Raw genomic sequence first — 21,614 nt, forward strand, 5'->3', positions numbered from 1 at the left:
TTTTGAGCAAAAGTGCAACGCCAACTTCATGGAGAAAGGATAGTCATTTTCTTTTCTTTTTTTAAAACATTTATATTTATTTATGCATACAAGAGCTGGGGTGTAGGCCAGAGGAGCAGGGTTGTGAGGATCCACCCGAGACAGAGTGGGGAGCAAAACACTGTTAAGGGGAGCAGTGGGAAAGATAGGAGAGGTCTGCTGGGCCATGTGGATTGCTCCCTAGCTGGGGATCGAACTCGTGCTGCAGTGACTGCAGCTAGCTTCATACTGCTGCAACTTAGACTTAACCCCTTATGCCCCTAGGGAGGGCCCCAAAAGTATAGTTATTTTCACCAGAGTGCTAGAATGACTATACAACCACATCCCCCGCCCCCAAAAAAAAAAGAAAGAAAGAAAAAAATTGCAATCCAGACCTTATATGATGTATAAAAATTAACCTAAAATGGATCATAGGCATAACTGTAAGGTCTAAAATTATGAAACTTTGAGGAGAAAATACTTATGATCTTGGGTTTGGTCAAGATTTTTTAGATATGACATCTTTTCCCCTAAAAAAGATAAAATAGACTGATTAAAATAAAAACTCCTGCTGTTATTTAAAAAGACAAGCCACAGATTGGGAGAAAATATTTATATGTCATATGCAAATCATGATAAAGGATTTGTATTTAGAATATATAAAGAACTCTTAACAAGTCTTTAATAGGGAAACAACACAATTTTAAGGAGGTGGGGAGCACAAAACATTTGAATAGGCAATCCCAAAATATTTATGGGAGATAAATAAGCACATGATAAGATGCTCCTTGCATCTTTAGTCATAGGAAAATATAAATGTGAAGGAAACCACAATGAGATACTGCTACATATCCACTAAGATGGCTAAAGTTGAACAGTGACAAGCGTGGGTAGGGAGGTGGAGGTATTAGAACTCGCATACATTGTTCGTGAAAATGTAAATTAATACAACCATTTTAGAAGCAATTTTGTGGTTTCTTAGGAAGTTAAACATACTTCCTCATGTTACCCCAGCCTTCCCACTGACAGTTACTTACCCAAGAGAATGCATGTGTATGTCCAGCAGGAGAACAGATACACTGTGGTACATCTCAGCAATAAGAAACCTGCGATTGGGCCTCCCTGGTGGTGCAGGGGTTAAAGTCACAGCGCAATCAAGCTATTGCCAGACACTGCAGCACAAGTTTGATCCCCAGCTAGCCTGGAAGCAACCTACATGGTGCAGCAGACCTCTCCTGTCTCGCCCACTGCTCCCCTCAACAGTGTATTTCAGTAGATTTGCCTGTTCTGCTCCCCACTCTCTCTGGTGAATCCTCCCACCCCCCTGCACCTCTGGTCTACACCCCAGTTCTTGTATGCACAAATGAACAAATCTTAAAAAAAAAAAAAAAACCATTGATATACTCAACATAGATGAATGCTATTACCAAAATTACACTGAGTGAAAGACACCTAATGAAAAAGGACATACTGTATGAGTCAATTTACATAAAATTCTTTAAAATATAAACTAGGCCTCCCTGGTGGTGCAAGGGGTTACGACTCAACCTATGAAGCTATCTGCAGTCACTGCAGCATGAGTTTGATCCCCAGCCAGGGAGCTACAGACCTCTCCTGACTCAGTGTATTTCAGTCAGTCTGCCTATTCTGTTCCCTACTCTGTCTCTGGTGAATCTTCTCACCCCTTGCACCCCTGGCCTGTACCCCAGTTCTTGTATGCATAAATAAATCTTTAAAAATATATAAACTAATTTACAGTGACAAATAACAGATCTGTGGTTTCATGGGATATGCAAGAAGGCAGTAAAGAGGTATCAACAGAAGACAAGTTACAAGGAAACTTGGAGGTGGTGGTCTTGTTTATCTTAATTGTTTTGATGCTTTCACAGGTACACCAAACATGTATTCTTTCTCTTATGTCAATTATACCTCAACTCAGCTGTTTTAAAAGAGAACATCTCAAAGACAAGAATGGACCCTAAAGAGCTATATAGCTGCTCTATTATCACCTCACAAAGAGCCAAGTGTTAGATCAACACAATGTAGGGGAGAAATGCCTGGGACTGGGAACCCCATTACAAAGGTTATGGATGCAGAATAAAAGCAATACAGGATTTGGATGGGGCTGAGAAGCATGGAGCAGGAGGCCCTCCGAGAAAGAAATCCAAACAAGCAAAGGCATCATGCCTTGCATGGTACGAGAAAATACCCATGTGATATAAACGCATAACAACTACATACAGAGATGCCTTCCATATACCAAGTAGTGCTCTTAGCCCATTCACACTCCTTCAAGAATAGATATTATTATTCCCACTTCATGAATGAAGAAACTCAGCCTCAAGAAGGTCAAGTAATAGTCATACTAAGGGTGCTTCATCCAAAGTCTATGTGTTCATTCTCTTTCTGCAGTACAAATGCTGCCTCCAATTAAAGCAAACAAAACTCCGCATTAGATTATGTGTAAGTATGACAATAGTTAAGTGTTTAGAAATACCTTCTTCCCAAAATATATTGCTGGATGTTGGTATAGATTTTAACTTATCTTCAGGAGGGTCTATGTGGCATGATCATCCAGCAGGTACCCTGGAAGTTGGAACCCCTCCTCCTGTGGTGGCATGATAGAGACCATGTGAAGAGGGGAATGCATACACAAGTTCACAAACCTAGAGTAGTAAAAAACTAGAGACATACACATGCAGCGATTACATACATACAGCTGGAACTAAGTTTTTTTTTTAGATTTATTTTTATTTATGCATACAAGAACTAGGGGGTAGGCCAGAGGTGCGGGGCAGGGTGGTGGTGTGGTAAAAGGATTCACCAGAGAGAGAGTGAGGAGCAGAACAGGTGGATCTACTGAAATACACTGCTGAGGGGAGCAGCGGGACAGAGAGGTCTGCTGGGCCATGTGGGTTAGCTCCCTGGCCAGGTATCCAACTCATGTTGCAGTGGCTGGTGACAGCTTGATAGTGCTGAGACTTAACCCCTTGTGCCACCAGGAGGCCTTAGAAGTAACTTCTTTTCCTTGCCAAATTCAAGCAAGGCTCACCAACTGTACAGAGCAGGGACCAGATTAGCAAGAGAAACATCAACTCTGCAGAGACCCCTTAGATCCATGCACAGGCATTTTATCATAATTAGCTGGTGTGTATCAAAATATGCTGGGTAACTGGGACATGGTGAAACTTTCTACAAACATTTTTTTCCTTTTTATTTTAATTTAACCCCAGGTGGCGCAAGGGGTTAAGATGCAACCTATGAAGCTATCTGCAGCCACTGTAGCATGAGTTCAATCCCCAGCCAGCCAGGAAGCAACCCACGTGGCGCAGCAGACCTCTCCTCACTCGCATGCTGCTTCCCTCAGCAGTGTACTTCAGTCAATCTGCCTGTTCTGTTCCCCACTCTGTCTCTGGTGGGTCCTCTCAGCCCCCACACCTCTGGCCTGTACTCCAGCTCTTGTATGCATGGATGGATAAATCTTTAAAAAAAAAAAAAGAAAAAGAAAAAGATAGGATTGCTGACTGAAAAATCTCCATTATAATGCTCTCCTATTCTTCCCTCAAGTATCTCTTTTCTGAAACTCTGTGGGCATTTTTAGACGGTCTCATTCTACTCTGGAAGTGATATCAGGGAACTTATACCAGGGAAGGAAACACCCCAACCTCCTGGAGAGGCCTGGGCTCTCTCCACTAACATTTCCTGAGCATCACCCATTCCTCAAGTTTATTAGTAAGAATAAAGAGAGGGGCCTCCCTTGGTGGTGCAGGGGTTAAGTCTCAGTGTTAGCAAGCTATTGCCAGCCACTGCGCCTGAGTTGGTCCCTGGACAGGGAGCTGACCCACATGGCGCAGCAGACCACCCCTGTCTGCCTGCTGCTCCCCTCAGCAATGTATCTCAGTAGATCAGCCTGTTCTGCTCCCCATTGTCTCTGGTGAATTCGTGTGTGCGTGTGTGTTCTCTCTCTCTGTCTCTCTGTCTCTCTCTCTCTCTCTCTCACACACACACACACACTCCGCACCACTGGCCTACACCCCAGTTCTTGTATGCATAAGTAAATAAATCTTTTTTTTTTTTAAAGGTACTTCAAAGATGCTGGATAATTGAGTAAAAACTTTAATCTTAAAAAAAAGAATAAAGGGAGAAAGGTGACAGTGTGAAAAAGAATTAAGGATTAGAGTAGCTGGAAGGAGCAATAAAAGGACCAGCAATTTTTTAAGAAGGAAATAGAAAAAGAGCCACAGGAGGATCTGAGACTAGAGCTGGAAGCTCAGAGAGGGCTCTTTAAGTGTCAGTGGGATTGAAGGAAGTTGCTGGAGTGAGGTGAAATTTACAAGAGGGCAGTTTATTCTCCTTTCATAAAGGTTCCCTGAAGGCCTGCCAAATGTTAGACAGGGCTGAGCCTGGAGCTGCAGACACAAAGAAAAGATTCATCCCTTAGTGATTAGAGGGGAACACACAAGAAAACCACAATTACACACACTGCTATCTAGGTGTTACAGGTCAGAGAGGGCTCCCTGGAGAAGTAAAAACTGAGCCTTAAAAAAGAGAAGACATAAAAGAGCTGAATGAGGACAAGGTGGATCCGGAAGAGATTTGGCCTACCCAGTGTTTAGGGAATGTAGTTTAAAGGCAATAAAAGTCTATGCTCCAGTGGCTTCCCACAGCATTTAGAATAACCAAAAGGCCATTTAGAATACTAACCAAAAGGCCATATGTGGGTAAATTATAACCTCAAAAAGGCCCTATATGGCCACCCTCTCATCTCTCCTGTCAGTTCCTCATCTTAGAGTCATACAGACCTTCTGGTTCCCCAGCTCAGTGCCTTCTCTGTAGATGGGCTTCCTCAAGCACCTGCTTTCCATTCAGCCCAGCAGCAGTCTCCTCTGGTGTAACTGGGCCCCACCACTTCCTAATGTGTTTTTTTTTTTTAATTTATTTACTTATGCATACAAGAGCTGGGGTACAGGCCCAAAGACATGGGGGTGAGAGGATTCACCAGAGACAGAGTGGGGAACAGAACAGGCAGACTGACTGAAATACACTGCTGAGGGGAGCAGCGGGCAAGGCAGGAGAGGTCTGCTGCACCATATGGGTCTCTCCCCAGCCAGCTGGGGATTGAACTCTTGCTGCAGAGGCTGCGGATTGCTTCATAGTGCAGTGCTTAATCCCCTGTGCTACCAGGGAGGCCCCCTAATGTGTTTTTTTTAAACAATAAATTCTTTTTAATTTTTTATATATTTAATTTTTTAAATTATATTTATAGTTTTCCCTTTTTTTGAGATTTATTTATGCATACAAGAGCTGGGGTACAGGCCAGAGATGCGGGGGTGAGAGGATTCACCAGAGACGGAGTGGGGAACAGAACAGGTGGAGTAACTAAAATCCATTCCTGAGGGGAGAAGTGGGCGAGACAAGAGAGGTCTGCTGCGTCATGTGGGTAGCCCCCAGCCAGCGGGGGATGGAACTAGAGCTGCAGTGGCTGCGCACAGCTTCATAGGTTGCATCTTAACCACTTGGGCCACCGGGCAGGACCCCTAATGTGTTTTCTTAATAGTGTGTATCACAATATGAAATTAACTTTTACTTTACAGCTTTGTCTTCTTGTCTCTGTCTCTCTCACTTATACAAATGTAAACTATACTGAAGCATGTGCTGCAGATCCAACAAATATCTTTGCACACATTTGGGGTGAGAGGTTACAGACTAGTTCATGAGTAAGATATTGGGAAGGGTGGATTTTACACCACACTTTTAAAGTCATGAGGAAATTACTAAGGATTTTAAGGTGAAACTAACAGAATCAGATCTCTACTTCAGGAAGTTTGCTCCCAAGACAGATTCCCTAAAGGGGATCAGTATGGAGATAGTGAACAGATCTAGACTAAATCTCGATGGCACAAAAAAGTATTTTGAGCCAAAGGTATGGTTTCCTGAAACCCATTATTTGCCTACAGCAGACCCTTCCAGAACTCAATTGTCATAAATCTCCCTGGGAGCAAGTCTAAGTGATAGTCTCTTGTTAGAGACTAAGAAAAGCAGGATAAGTCAGGACCACATCCCAACAGGCATTGTCACAAAAATCCCATCTATTCTACCATGGGCGCATTTATCTTTCCAAAAGGTCATTTGTTCTTCCAGAAGTGTGCTCCTTATGCTCTATGAAGGTGGCATGAAAGCTCCAAATTCTGGGGCCTCATTGGTGGCACAAGGAGTTAAGTGTCAGCGCTGTGAAGCTATCCTCAGCCACTGCAGCATACGCTCCATCCCCGGCCAGGGAGGTGACCCACATGGAGCAGCAGACCTCTCCTGTCACTCCTGCTGCTCCCCTCAGCAGTGTATTTCAGTCAATCTGCCTGTTCTGCTCCCCACTCTGTCTCTAGTGAATCCTCTCACCCCCACCCCCACACCTCTGGCCTATGTCCCAATTCTTGTAAGCATAAAGAAATAAATCTTTTTTTAAAAATAAAAAGCTCCCTGAGTCTTTGGAACACTCATGCATTAGTATGTAATTAAATCTCTTTTTCTGTCATTACTGTCTTGTATTATTTTAATTTACAGGCCCCCATTCAGAACCTAAGAGGATGGAGGAAAGGTTTTTCCTCCTTCACAATAGTTAGGAGATTGTTTTATTTATTTATTTATTTATTTATTTATTTAAGGAGATTGTTTTAGATGGAATATAATGAAAGAACTTAAGTCACAGGCCATGGAAATAGACAGAAGGGACAGATTTGTGAGAAATTCTTGGTAATGCACTGGACAGAAGGAACAAGGGAGAAAGAAGAAGCTCGGAGTTCCCAACTTGGCAGGCCATGTAACCAAGGCTCCATTCACCACGACAGTAAAGGAGAAGAGGCTGAACAGATACTTGATATATCTGTGTTGGAGCACTGTGTTGGCCTGTCAGTCAGGTGAGGAAAGGATCCAGGGCCTCAGAACGGCAGATGTTTGAGGCAGTCCACTTTAATGGTCACTTACCTACCACTACCTCCTCCCAATTCCCTCCCCCCATCCTGTTGGCTGAGAGTAAGGGCACATTTGAGAGGTTTTAGCCTTGGCAGCCTGAAACAGCTCAAACCAGTCTACTCCAACCTCTTATCCCAGCATCTCTAATCCTCAAATTGACAACGCTTATCCTTTACAGATATAAAAATGAAGGCATCAGGGTTAACCACAATAAACACTCAATAGATGTGTTGGTCTGATGACTGACTGAGAAGCACTGAGAAGATTTTGAGGGTAAAATAACTGAAGCTTTACCAAAAACTTCCCATGTGGCTTTGATGTAGATCAGTACCTGGGTATCAAGAGGATGACCTTTAGGTCTAGGTAAAGTTTATCTACTGTGGTCAGAGGCACTGAACAGACCACATCTATCTTGCACTGGGTCTCATCAGTACCAAAATTTCTCAAACAGCCTAGCTCCGTAACTAGACTGCTGGAGATCACCGGAAAATTCAATCGCCTAAGGAGCAGCATTATGCGGAGAGACCATCCAACAGTCTTTAACACCTGCAGGCTAATTACTTAGGGATTGGCAGGGTAAGACCTGCTAAAAACCAAAAGACCCTTGCAAATATAGAATGACAAGAGGTATTAGAGTCTGGAGCACAGACCTGTTCAGGGGTCAGACCTGGCTGATCTGTGGGTTGGGAATGTTAACAACAAAGAAGGAAGCAGAAATCAAGAAAATGGGATTGATGACCCACGTGCACCTCTTCTCACATTTCCAAGCCCTTCTGAGCTCAAGAAGCTCACGGGGGAGCATGAGACAGCATAAAAAAAACACAGTTCATGAATTCTGGAGTATTATAAAGTTGAGACCTATTATAATTATGGAATATTCTCCGAGAGGCCTGATGGAGGACAGGAATTTAAAAAAAAAAAAAAAAACACCTGAAAGGAAGGTGGGCACAAGACCAGAAACTTGGCTCACAAAACGCCAAGAGCTGGAGGTGGGGGTAGAAGGGATTAGCATGGCCATTGACACAGCTATGGAAACCAAGATCCTTAAGCTCCGGACACCTAGATTACAAAGCATAACATCCAAGCAGGTAATGGAGTGTGCATCCCAAGATAAAGATATGGAGATTGAGCCCATTGTAGAATCTCCGGTCCCTTTCAGATTCTACATAAGTTATTCCAAATCAGCAACTAACCCAAAGGCTCACAAGGCTCCTAAACAGAAGAAGACTATCTCAGTGCAGTCTCTGCACAGGCTCAGGGCTGCACTCCATCTGCCCACCTGTGCCTATGCAGGTGCTTCTTTTTACCAACTCTCTCCCTCCGCAGGGTAGCAGCTTCCTGCCTGCCCATGCCCTGTACCATGCTGGGAATTCTCTTCACTGACCTCCCTCAGCGGAGGCAGCTCTCCTCAAGGCCACCATGCAGGCCTCTCTCAGCAAACCTGCCCCTTCTGGCGCAGCTCTTCCTGTCCACTTGTGTCTATGCAAGTGTCCTTTTATCCCTCCGTCCCTTTCCCTAATAAACCTACTCTTTAAATGTAACCAACAACTCTGTCTCATGGAGAAACTACCTGGGAAACTCCCTGAATGTCGCTGAAATGGGAGCTCTGGTGAAAACTTTCCCAGAGTGAACCCAAAGACCCCGCAATCCAAACCCACTGACTCCGAAAATGACAACAAGGACCAAAATGGGAAAATAAAGATTTAGTGAAAGAATTTGTATAACATGATGACAACTGGAAAGGCTGAAAGAGCACTGCTTGAGTGCCAGACTGGGGCACCCAACTCTGTCATTTACTAGCTGTGGGAGTCTGCATGTCTGATAGCCTGAGACTGCAACAGTCCGTCTCCATCACATCAGCATGCTCACAGGCACCTTTTTTTTTTTTTTTAACCCAGCCTCGTCTAAGTAACAAGGTTTTTAGTGGAATGTGACACATGGTCAATAAAGGCTTACGGATCTACAGACAACTTTGGGAAGAGGCTCTGGTTTGTTTTTACTTGCAACATTATCTGATCTTTTACTTTTCTAATAAGAAGAACTACTCCTACATTCAAGAGCTAAGACTCAGTAAGAAATTCCAATCCGAGTTATAATCAAACATATGAATAATGTACCATTAATAAGAGAATATGCAAAGATCATGAAGATTCACTACCATATTGGATTCCACTAAGGAGAATTAAATGTAAACAGAACATGTATTTTCAAAGGTATAAAGATTTTTGAAGATGACTTTTATCTATGTGTGAAGACCAAATCTTTCTCTACAAAATCCTCTAATGTCACACTTGGTAAGTAACTAAAAACCACGACGTGACATACAAATATTTCCTTAACATATGTTCAATAACAGTTCTAATATGTTTTGGTTTACCAGTGTTCCTGCAACGGAACACTGCAGGAGGGAAATGTGTTCTTGTGAATTTTTTTTTTTTAACAATCACGTTGAGAAGCGATCATGGTTGGTTTCATGTAATACTCAATTTTACACACTGAGAATCCAAGCTGGAATCTTCCCCAAAAGTCCTCATGAGGAGAAAGTCGACCAGCTCCCTGGACACTTGAAGCCAGGAGTGAAAACCTATTTGTCTTAAGTGTCACAGCAGAACCAGGAAAGCCCTATCACAGGAGGGTTTCAGATTTTGACGAAAGAGGGAGAATAAAAAGGATTTATTGTTGTGTTTTTAAGGTAAGGGATACAAGAATAATATAGCAGGCAGAGAAGAAAAAAATTAACAAAAATGAGCAGGAAAGAGATGGCTGTGGTAGGAAGTGAAATTGTGTCATTAACAATAGCTATGGGGGGAGGGGGCAGAATAAAGCAGAAGGTGAATTAGGAAAGACACACAGTCATCTAGGGATTGACAAGGTGAACTTTCAAACTCAGCTACACCCCAGAACTCTGAAACGTGCTGTTTCTAACTATTTCCATTAGGCAACCCTGTGTCTATTCTAATGTTAAATAGGAGAGACTTTTAGTGAAAGTGGAAAAACAAGACTTTATGGTGCCTTAAGTCATTGAAACATGTCTACAAAACTTCTGATATAAAAATATACACGCTAAGTATATATATTTGAACAAGCATGTGCCTCAGGTGTGACCTTTGTCAAATTTTAACGATTTGTTGGGGGGAAAGGATGTCCTTTACGAACTCCACAAACAGGTTTTATGGACCCCACCCTCCACCCCTAGACGAAAGAGATCCAAAACACCAAGGACTATAAATCCTATAACGTCATCACCACCAAAGGAAAGATTGCTGGGAACTGAAGATGGAGTTAAGCAGACATGTGGTCCTTGGGGGGGCTTGCTATAGCTACCAATATAGCTCTCTTTCTCCCTGAGTTATCCGTTTCTTCATTTCCCCTTTTTGTAAACAAGCCCTTTATTATCCGTTTTGTGTGTGGCTGAAGTTGAGTCTCAACCATAAGTCCTTTTTAAGTGTGCAGGTGAGGACCCAAAGTCAGGCCAACCCATTTCACACTGGGGTTGGCCTATAACAGTTTCTGTACTCCCCTCTATTCCAATTCCATACCTGTGTATTTCCAGAGCCAGAAGGAAACCCAAGAGATTAGGTATGGCCAGCACTGTAGTCAACACTATTCTTTATGGACTAGGCAATATTACAAGGAAAGGAACTTAGACTTCCATGCATTTGACCCTCTTCTAAACCTGTTCACTTCTACTTTGTGACATGGCTGCAGAAAGGTACCCTGCCATCTCTAAGCCATGGCTTCAACAGCAGAGCAATTCGATCTACTCATTCTCAAGGAAATGAGGTGAATTCACTGATTTTTAAAAAAATTAAATGAAAATAAAAGCTGACACTAGTGATAAATAGATGCAAATTACTGAATTCACTGCATTTACACCCATCAGGAAATATCACCTGCTGACCTTGGATTTTTCATGCCTCTAGAAATCACCTAAACTGTCACTTCCTGAGTCCCTAAGAGGTACAAAGGCTACTATGAGAACAAAACCACACTTAGGGGGACTGTGGATAAGAACTGTCTTAGCCAAGTTTCCCCTAAAAATTGGAAGGTACTTCGGGGAAAACCAGTTTCTCTCTCTGGTTAAATATGATCTTTTCAGTGCTTCCCTTATTCCCTTAGTTTTTAAAGTACAAATCATGTACCGAAGATTGAGAGTCCATGAGTCAAAGACAATCACTTCTGGTTCAATCTTTTCAATGGTTTAATTATTTCCTCCTCTCTGGAGTTTTACCTGGAGCTGAGGACTGCAGGTGAGACTCATCTCTAAGACAGGCAACTGAAAGGGCAGTTGAGAGGTGCCCAAATCTGTCCTTGACAGTGCTAAAGTGCCCTAGAACACTCCTGCTATTCATGAATAAAATATGCAGTGCAAGCCAAAGAAGTGCAATTTAAGTTTCACCTTAGCTGCACTATGTTTTGAAACTTAGCACTATGTGGTAAAGAGAGGCACTCCATTTAAAAATAAGATCAGAGGTTCCTTATAAGACTAAAGTGAATGAAAATCACACTCCCTTCAATCTAGTTTTTGGCACAGCTCCTGACAAGTTGCTTTGCAACTTACCTGGTGATGCTAATCAGTCCTGATCCAACCCGCCAGAGCAGATTTCTGAACCCTATGGAAAAAGCTCTAGGACTCCACTGGGCACTAAAACCAAGTCTGTCAGGAAGGTGAAGGGGGAAGTGGGGTCATTAGAGAAATGTCCTGTTCTTGGTTCAAAATGCACCATATCCATCTTTTCTCCGATTAAATAAGCCCTTCCCTTCACCCTACTTTCCATTTCATAGGTTTGCCAGTAGGTAAATATAAACTTTACAAGCAATAACATAGGATTATAAAGCAATGCATGCCCAGGGGCCATTTGAAATTGGGATGACCTGTTAATGGCATCTTGAGGCCCCAAGAACAAAAATTACAACTTTCAGCATCCTCTATCAAGAACTTTATCACCCCCATAACAGTTGTCAGGGGCAGTCCTTGTTAGAACTGCTGATTAAAGAGCCTACTCTAGAAAGTGAAGTTCCTAATGTTAAATTGTTAGGGGGAAAAGGATGTCCCAAAGCCTATATGGAATTTGCTTTGGGACATCCTTTTCCCCCTAACACTAATAGATCCTAAATTCAGGCCTAAACTCTCTTATCAAAACATGGAAAGAACAAGAACCTGAGATAATGGAGGAAATCTGAGAACAGACGGCCTGTCCACAACAGGCCCAGTTGGAGAAAGGCCCACATTCACTCATATCTGCAGAAGAAAATAGTTATTTGTTGCTATTCTTACCACAGATAGTCAATATTTATACAACAAGATTCCAGGTTGATCCCAAGAACTCATGAGGGAGGATTTTATTGCTTAAGTAATCAAAAGCATCAGTTACAAGCAGGTTTACATTTAGGTTAGGAGCCGTGGGAAGCATCCAAGACAGGGTGCTGGGGAAATCCTTTGTTCAGGAAATCCCACCACTCAGACAAACCATTAATTTCACTTTTTTTTTTAATACATACTTTTTTTTTTTTTTTTTTTTTTAAGATTTATTTATTTATACAAGCACTGGGTATAGTCAGAAGCGCGGGAGGGTGACAGAATTCACCAGAGCCAGAGCGGGGAGCAGAACAGACAGAAGGACCGAAATCACTGCTGAGGGGAGCAGCGGGCGGCAGGAGAGGTCTGCGCGCCATGTGGGACCCTCGCCGGTGGCCGGGGATTGAACCGGCGCTGCAGAGGCTGCGGGCAGCTTCGCAGCCCAGCGCTCAACCGCTGCGCCACCAGGGAGGCCCCCATTAATTTCACTTTAAAGTCTCCACTATCAATTTTCAAAGTGCCCCCTTAAAGAACTGTGGAATAAACAGACCCAGTGCTCTTTCCAGAGGCCCCCAGGACAATATCAAATCACACGACTTTTCTTCCTAGATAGTCTCTTTTATTTTTAAAAGAGCTTCACACTTGCACCTTATTATGTGTCTACCATTTCAAATACCTTGCAAACATATCCCCATTCTGAATTTCTCAGGAGTCTCCAAAGAATGTACCAGGAGCTAACGAATGCCATTTGAATAATAATGAAGTGACTGAACAATTTAATTACCAAAGGTAGCCCTAGAGACTCCCAACAAAAGGGTTGAGAGCCTTTATCTGCAAAAATGTGGCGGGTGCTCAACTGTGGGACCAATTATGGGGAGTGCAGTGGAGAGAAGCACACAGGAACACACCACAGTTTAAGCAAAGAGGGAATCAACTATAAAAAAATGGGTGATTTGGAAAGCTTCTTTCTCATTTGTCAGGCTCAAGGCTTAGCTAACTTTCTTCTCTTTCTGATTAATTGAAAGTAACTACTACCATATGTAAGCGTCCGCCCACAAAATGTTTTTTATAGGGACCTGTAATAAGTTCAGTGAATTCTCAAAAGTTGTTCAAAATTAAGCCACAATGGCACTTTTATCCCTCACTCCATGTCTTCAAAGTGAAGCATTTCAAAAGTTCCTTCTCTAGGATGCATACAGCTTCACCTAGATGTTATGTTTAACAGACTCCTTCCACTGACCTTTTTCGAGTGACCTTAACATAAAGGACTTTTCCCTTGCTCTGAAGGATAACAAAAAAAGACGAGTCGTTCTGGAATCCTAAAAACCTCTCAACGTCCCTACGCCTGAAGAATTAAATACAGAAAGCCCCCACGGGCTCTATAATTGCTAGATCCCGCTTCTTGAACAGGAAAAAATTTGCCCTGTATTTCGCCCCCGCCCCGCGCTGGTTCCCGGCAGGGCATTGCCTGGGCCAGGTGGTGCCTCTGGACGTCGATAAGGTGTCATAACAACCGTGTTTGTCAGGATCGCGGGAAACCGACCTTCCTTCGGCTACTCCCACGTCACCCCGGCGCACCCCCGCCACCCGCTCCAAGGGGCCCCCACGTGCAGACCACTGCGGTCCCTGCTCCTCTCCCGGGCGAGACTGACACCCGCAGCTGCCTGCGACCCTGCCAGTCACGCTGCCTTTTTTAGCCACGACATCTGACCCCGGCTTCAACAGCAGCCTGCAGAGCGAGGTCCCAGGGCGCGCAGGGCGGTCCCCTCCTTTCCCCAACCCCCAGATTCTGCGGAGACCTCGGGATGAGGGTGGGGGTACCGGCCCCGGCAGCGCACAGAGCGCGCGCGTTGCTCCCACCCAGACTCCCCCCACTTCAGCCCTCCCCACCGATCGCGTGCGCCCTCCGGTGCCGGCCCTCGGGTTCCCCCATTTTGCAGCTCGCGATCGCGCCCCTCCCCACCCCCACCCCGCAACTCCGCTCGCGGGGATCGCCTCCAAGTGCGCGGCCCGCGCGCCAGGCTGGGCCGGGGGCGGGAAGGCAGAAGCCTGGGACGGGGTGCGGGATGAGGACGCGCGGGGCGGGGGGCCGGATGCCCCGGGCTCACCTCCCTCCTCCGCCCCGCTGTCCGGGTCGGCGTCCGAGGAGTCGGGCCCGTCCCCGTAGTCCGAGAGCCCCACGAGCTCATCCTCCTCGTCGTCGTCCTCGCCCTCCGGCTGCGGCTTCCCCAGCACCTGGCTCATTGCTCCGCCAGCCGCCGGCCCCGGGGGCGGCGGAGGTCCGCGGTGGGGGCCAAGCTTCCTCGCCTGCCGCTCGCAACCTATTTCTGAATTGGGGTTTTGTCTGGAGCTCCGCGGGAGTCCCGGAGGTGGGGGCGCGCGTCCCCCGCGGCGGGCGGCGTCGGGGTCTGGGTCCCGCGGTGCCCGGCGCGCCCGAGCCCCTCGCCCGCCCCGCCCGCCTGCCGGCGGAGGACTCAGCCGGAGCGCGGCAGTTCCTCCCCGAGGAGGGAGAGAGACTGCGTGACCCAAGTCACCTGACACACACTGTCACACACACACTCACACACACACCCCGCACGGGCGCGCGCGCGCTCTCTCGGCCGCAGGCACCGCTCGGCGGGGTGCTGGGCCAGACACACAGGGGGAGCCCGCGTTCCGGGTCCCACTACCCACCCGGTGGCGGGTACAGTCACCCTGGGGGCCCGGCACGCGGCGCAGCCACCCACCGCGGCTGCGCGCCAGGGGCCCCCCACTAGCTGCTTCTGCTCTTGGTCCCGGAGCTGCGGGCCTGCACCCCTTGGAACCACCCCTTTCCCCCCCTACACTCGTCACCTTGGGCGGCCTTCTCCGACCTTTAATGCTGGAGGAGGGTTCCAGTCCTAAGTAGGTTGCCCTACTCCCCCAACACTGCTGCGCCCAGGCCCCCATCGAGATCAGCGTGCCTAGGACACCCGCAGGATGCTGAAGCGCCCCAAGAAGAGAACTCAGAGAAATGCCTGGTGGAGGCACAGTCTCCATAGCAATTGCCTACAAGAGCTGGGGTACAGGCCAGAGATGGGGGGGGGGATGTGAGAGGATTCACCAGAGACAGAGTGGGGAACAGAACAGGCAGACTGACTGAAATATGCATAAATTAATAAATCTTTAAAAAAAAAAAGTATCCATAGCAATTGCCTTTTAGTGTGCATTTATTGCTCAAAATGCTTCTCACCAAGAATATTAAAAATTCAGGCCTACCCAGATGTAAATGTTTGTAGGGGAATGCATGCCTCCTGCCTGCCTAAACTGAAATATAATTCCTCTGTTGCAATTTAGGAAAGGCCTCAGGTGTATAACACACCTGAAAATGTTCATGGCCACCTCCTCCATCTCATTGTTGCATAGACTATAATCCCATATTTCAAAAGACAATGTTTCAAGGCTTTGGGGGGGGGAGGTGCAACTGTCACATAACAGCAATGTGGAGGTGAGGCTGAAACCTGCTGGGTTCCTCCACAAGCTTTTCACTACAGAATATACTATTTCCACCCTTTCTGGGGACTGCAAAAAAAAAAAAAAAAAATCACGTGGATGAACTTCCTTCTGTCAAGCAAATAAAATAAACCAGCTGGCCAGCATGGTGATCCAGATTCTACAGGTGCCAGCAACTCAGCAGGTGGTATGGGGGAGGAGTACAGGAGGAGGGGAGCTGAGGCTAGAGGCTCTTAGGGCTCCAGGGTGCTGCCTCTGTAGGGACCATTTCTTGAGCACCTACTGTATGCCAAGGGGTGGACTAAGGGACCCAGGGGACAGATACTCAGATGTTCCCACCCTGGAGGAGTTCTCAGTCTAGCAGATCATGACTCATGCCCTGCATTTGTAGTAGTTATGGGCATTGAAGGTGAATACAAACACCTTCCAGGAGAGAGCTTATTCTAATTGGAAAGGTCTTTGGATTTTCCATGCGGAGACTGTGTAACTTGCTAAGTCTATCAATCAGGAACCTTCCCAGGAGGAAAACAGATGCAAGTCTTTAATTTAAGACTTTAAGAGAAGGGATAATTTACAGGGATGTAGGCAGAGCTGAAGGAATCAACACTGGGATTAACAATAATGCAAAGAGATATAGGTGACTCCTAAATTAGTAAGAATGAAGGAAGAAAGGAAGAGTCTTAGGGGACACAAAACAGGACCTATAGCTGCCAATGCCAGCACCTCCTCAAGTCAATGGAACAGCCATGGAAAGAAATATCCTGACCTCTCTCTTTTTACACTCCTCTGTCCTGGAAGTGACTCCCATTGGCCAAACCCAACTGAAAGTCAGAAAGCAAGGGATACTGCAACCTGCTCCAGGATACAGAGATTGGGTGGGGAAGGCACAGAGCATGTCTCAGGGTGAGGTGGAGGGCAAGCAACACAGCCAGCACAAGCAAGCCACATTTAAACTCATCAGAGAGTGCGTCCCTGGTGGCGCAGGTGGTTGAGCACAGCACTGTAAAGCTGTCACAGCCTCTGCAGTTCCAGTTCAATCCCCACCGGCCTAGGAGCAACCCATATGGTGAGCAGACCTCTCCTGACTGATCCATTGCTCCCCTCAGCAGTGTATTTCGTCAGTCTGCCTGTTCTGTTCCCCGCTCTGTCTCTGGTGAATCCTCTCACCCACCTGCGCATCTGGCCTGTACCCCAGTTCTTTTTTTTTTTTTTTTTTTTTGTGGGACCCTCTCCAGTGGCCAGGGATCGAACTAGCGCTGCAGAGGCTGCGGGCAGCCTCGCAACCCAGCGCTCAACCGCTGAGCCACCAGGGGAGGCCCTGTACCCCGGTTCTTGTAAATAAAAAATAAATCTTTAAATAAATAAATAAATGAGCTCATCAGAGAAAGTTACTCTAGGAGTAATTTTCCCAGTCCATTTTCATTCATTTTCTAAAAGGAAATCCCTGGGAGGGGCACTACCAGAGTGGATTTAAAGATTTTCGGCTTGGGGCGGCCTCCCTGGTGGCGCAGGGCTTAAAGACAGTGCTATCAAGCTGTTGGCAGCTACTGCAGGGCAAGTTCAACCCCTGTTCTGCCAGGGAGCTACCCACATGGTGCAGCAGACCTCTCCTGTCTCGCCCGCTGCTCCCCTCAGTAGTGTATTTCAGTCAATCCGCCTGTTTTGTTCCCCACTCTGTCCCTGGTGAATCCTCTCACCCCCACACCTCTGGCCTGTACCCCAGTCTTTTATGCATAAATAAAATAAATCTTTAAAAAAAAAAAAAAGATTTTCAGCTATCCCACAAGAAACCCACCAGCCAGGAGAGGCCTTCAACTGGTCAGATTCAAACTGTACATGGTTATATAAGGGACCTTAAAAGCCTGTCTAAGATCAGCCCAGACTTTCAGAACATCCCTGGGCTGAAAGCCCAGTATATAGACCCTGGGGTTAAGAGCAAGATAATTCCTAAGCCCAAAACTTACTGTGCCCTGAGACCCAGAAAATATAGGAATATCTACTGATCCTCTGCCTTCCCCCAAGAAAAGACATCTTTAGGCAGAAACAGCAGCAGTAGATTGGAGTACATTTTAAGATATTTGAGAATGGAACCATTTTCAAGAGAAAAAGAACAAATTCACAAAAAATCAATAAAAACCAAATCCTCAGTTGTGTTCCACTACAAGGTAGATAAGAGAATCATAGATTTTTTTTAAATATGTATTTATTTATTTATACAAGCACTGGGTACAGTCAGAAGCGCAGGAGGGTGAGAGATTTCACCAGAGCCAGAGCAGGGAGCAGAGCAGGCAGGAGGACCGAAGTACACTGATGAGGGGAGCAGTGGGCGGCAAGAGAGGTCTGCGTGCCATGTGGGACCCTCCTCCGGGGGCCAGGGAGCAGCTGGGGATCGAACCGGTGCTGCAGAGGCCGCAGGCAGCTTTGCAACCCAGCGCTCAACCACTGTGCCACAGGGGAGGCCAGAGAATCATAGATTTAAGAGTTTCTGATTCATTGTCATTTCAGAAATGTACAGTCCTTGATAAAGTATGAGCAAGTAGAACAGGAAATTATTGCTTTACTGTTTTTGCTGTTATTTAAAGACAGTCTGTTTTAAAATAAAAGGTATGTTGAAAAATAGCCTAGAAATAGAAGTTCTTAAATTTGAAAAGTCATGTGTGTGGATTATTGCAGCTTTTAAATAAAATTACCACTAAAAATTGAAAGCCTTTGAGAAACTTGGTGTGGAATCTATGCAGCGAATTGGCTTTCCCGTTAGTCACTCTCTGACTTGAAGCTCGGGGTATATCTGTGATGTCTCCCTGGGAGAGCAGTCTCAAGAATGTGAGGATTTGTTTCTGGGATACTCATGGTTTCTGCTATTGTGTGTGACCATGGTAGGTTGCTACATACATGATAAGTGCCTAATAAATGTGTATGGACTAAATAAAAGAAGGAGAAGATAAGTAGTGCATAGCCGGATCTCTCCACAAACCTGGCATATTTTGGAGAGAAACTTCAAGAAGAGATAGGCAGGAGCCAAGTTTTCTCCTTGCTCTAAAACTTGGACATGCCGGTGTCATGTACCTATAAACTGTGAGCTACAACAGTACAACCGAGCAGTGGGCTGGCATCAAGAGATGATATAGTCATCTCAGAACCACGAGAAAATTTGAAGGGATTACAATATTGTGGCTGTTTAGTGCTTATAATGAACTCTTCCTTCTAAAACAACTCTTTTTAAAAAAAAAAAAAAGATTGATTTATACAAGAACGGGGGTACAGGCCAGATTTGGGGGAGGGTGAGAGGATTCACCAGAGACAAAACGGGAAGCAGAACAGGCAGACTGACGAAATACACTGCTGAGGGGAGCAGCGGGCAAGACAGGAGAGGTCTGCCGCGCCATGTGGGAGTCTTGCAGCTGGCCAGGATCGAACCGGCGCTGCAGAGGCTTCAGACAGCTTCACAGCGCTGCGCTCAACCGCCTGGGCCACCAGGGGAGACCCTAAAACAACTCTTTTTTTGCGTTGTATTTTTTTTTTTCTAAAACAACTCTTATAGCTCTTTTGTAGTATCATGACAGATGAGTTTTGTCTATTGCCCATTAAAATTCAACCTACTGATATTTACCGAGAATGTCTATGAATGAGGCACTGTTCCAAAATTATGTGAACTTCCAAATATTACCATTAATTAAATACTGTTATTGTCATTATTTTGTTTTATTCTTTTTTTTTAAAGATTTTTTTTATTTGTGCATATAAGAACTGGGGTACAGGACAGAGGTGCAAGGGATGAGAGGATTCATTAGAGAGTGGGGAGCAGAACAGGCAGATCTACTGAAATACATGGCTGAGGGCCGCAGCTGGCAAGTCAGGAAAGGTCTGCTGTGCTATGCAGGTCACCTTCCTGGCCAGGGATCAAATTCCTGCTGCAGTGCTGCATCTTAACCCTTTGCACCCCCAGGGAGGCCCCTATTTTTAAAAAATATTTATTTTATTTATTCATGCATACAAGAGCTAGGGTACAGGCCAGAGGTACTGGGGGGGGGGAGGCGGGAGAGGGAGAGTTAAGAGGATGAACCATATACAGAATGGGGATCAGAACAGGCAGATCGACTGAAATACACTGCTGAGAGGAGCAGTAGGTGAGACAGGAGAGGTCTGCCGTGCCATGTGTTTAGCTCCCTGGCCGGGGATTGAACTCCTACTGCAGTGGCTGCTTATAGCTTCATAGTGCTGAGACTGTAAGCCCTTGTGCCACCAGGGAGGCCCTATTATCCATATTTTAAAGATAAGAAAACTGAGGTTCAACAAGTCACCTACTCATGGAGTGGACTGTGAGACTACTTTGGCACTCAATCAAACCTTAGGTCTTATTCCTATATAATGGCTTAAGGCTAAAATCATCTACATTACTGTACTTAAGCTGAAAATGGGGAAAGTGAAGGAAAAATTTGGTTCCCAATCTCCTAGGTAAAAAAAAACAAAAAACAGGACCTCCCCGGTGGCGCAGCGGTTGAGCGCTGGGTTGCGAAGCTGCCTGAAGCCTCCGTGGTGTTGGTTCGATCCCCGGCTGCTCCCCGGCCACCGGAGGAGGGTCCCACATGGCACGCAGACCTCATCTGCCGCCCGCTGCTCCCCTCATCAGTGTCCTTCGGTCCTTCTGCCTGCTCTGCTCCCTGCTCTGGCTCTGGTGAATTCTCTCACCCTCCTGCGCTTCTGACTGTACCCAGTGCTTGTATAAATAAATCAATAAATCTTTAAAAAAATAAATTTGAAAATATTTAAAAACAAACAAACAAAAAAAAACAACAAAAAAAGCCCACTCAGATACTCAAAAATGGGTCTACTGGCTCAAGACAATTGATTTACAGGATTTACTGAGAGGAAAAGAAAAACAAAACTTCCTAATCAACAAAAGTTAGAAATTACTTATAATAAAGTTGTTAACCTACACCATTCCTTTTATGAAGGACACAAATAACAAGCAATTTAGTACTTTTTCTGGTTTATATGGATACATTGTACTTATGCTAAGCTAAATTTGAATTTTAAAGGTCAGATATTTGTGTTCTTATTTTAGTGAATTATTTTGCTGCTACCAATTAGGTGTCTTGTGACAGGGAACATGAGAGCTATTTAAAAGAAACCTGCACAATTTAGGCAGAGTAATCACAGCCATGAATAGGGCAAGCAATTAAATACAGCCTGTATCCTGCATCTTAGGGTATTTTGAGGCATCAGATGGCATGATGCCTGGTTTCTGGGATTCACATGTTGAAAGGTTCTCTTTTTAAATATGTATTTAAAGCTATTAATTCTCTCCTGAGGCAAACAAAGTGAAGATGATGCTGAAGAATCTTTGTGTACTGCTGTTAAATCTAGGGAAGCGAACCAAATTTCTCAAGGGGGCAACTCATAGTCTCCAGTTCGCCTTTGGCAATTGATAACCTGATGAAATCATTAAAAAAATCATTAAATCATTTCCACCGATGCCATCCATTATTAATGTTTTGATATTTTAAAAACATGCATATGATAAAATAGTCAAACATAAAAGACTATCTAATGAAAAGTTAGTTTTTTTAAATAGAACAGAAATAGTCTAAGGTCTTTTGACTTTATTTAGTTTTAAAGATTTATTTTTATTTATTTATGCATACAAGAGCTTGGGTGTAGGTCAAGGGTGCAGGGAGTGAGAGGATTCGCCAGAGACAGAGTGAGGAGCAGAACATGTGGATCTGCTGAAATTGCTGAGGGGAGCAGTGGGCAAAACAGGGAAGGTCTGCTGTGCCATGTGGGTTAGCTCCCTGGCCACGGATCGAACTCTTGCTGCACTGGCTGCTGATAGCTTTATTGTGCTGCAACTTAATCC

General features: G+C 45.1%; 1 protein-coding gene across 1 annotated transcript in view; it reads right to left on the bottom strand.

Moving 5' to 3' along the window:
* Nucleotides 1-14,728, bottom strand: part of RRAGD (Ras related GTP binding D) — a 38,707-nt gene extending 23,979 nt beyond the window's left edge. The window contains exon 1 of the mRNA XM_037520103.1: nt 14,395-14,728. Coding sequence (XP_037376000.1) covers nt 14,395-14,530 — 136 coding nt within the window. The 5' untranslated portion in view covers nt 14,531-14,728. The remainder of the gene's footprint in view (nt 1-14,394) is intronic.
* Between the last annotated feature and the right edge of the window lie 6,886 nt (nt 14,729-21,614).

The sequence above is a fragment of the Talpa occidentalis genome, unplaced genomic scaffold (assembly GCF_014898055.3).
Source record: "Talpa occidentalis isolate TD23 unplaced genomic scaffold, MPIMG_talOcc4v2.1 talOcc4.2, whole genome shotgun sequence".
Classification (NCBI taxonomy): Eukaryota; Metazoa; Chordata; class Mammalia; order Eulipotyphla; family Talpidae; genus Talpa; species Talpa occidentalis.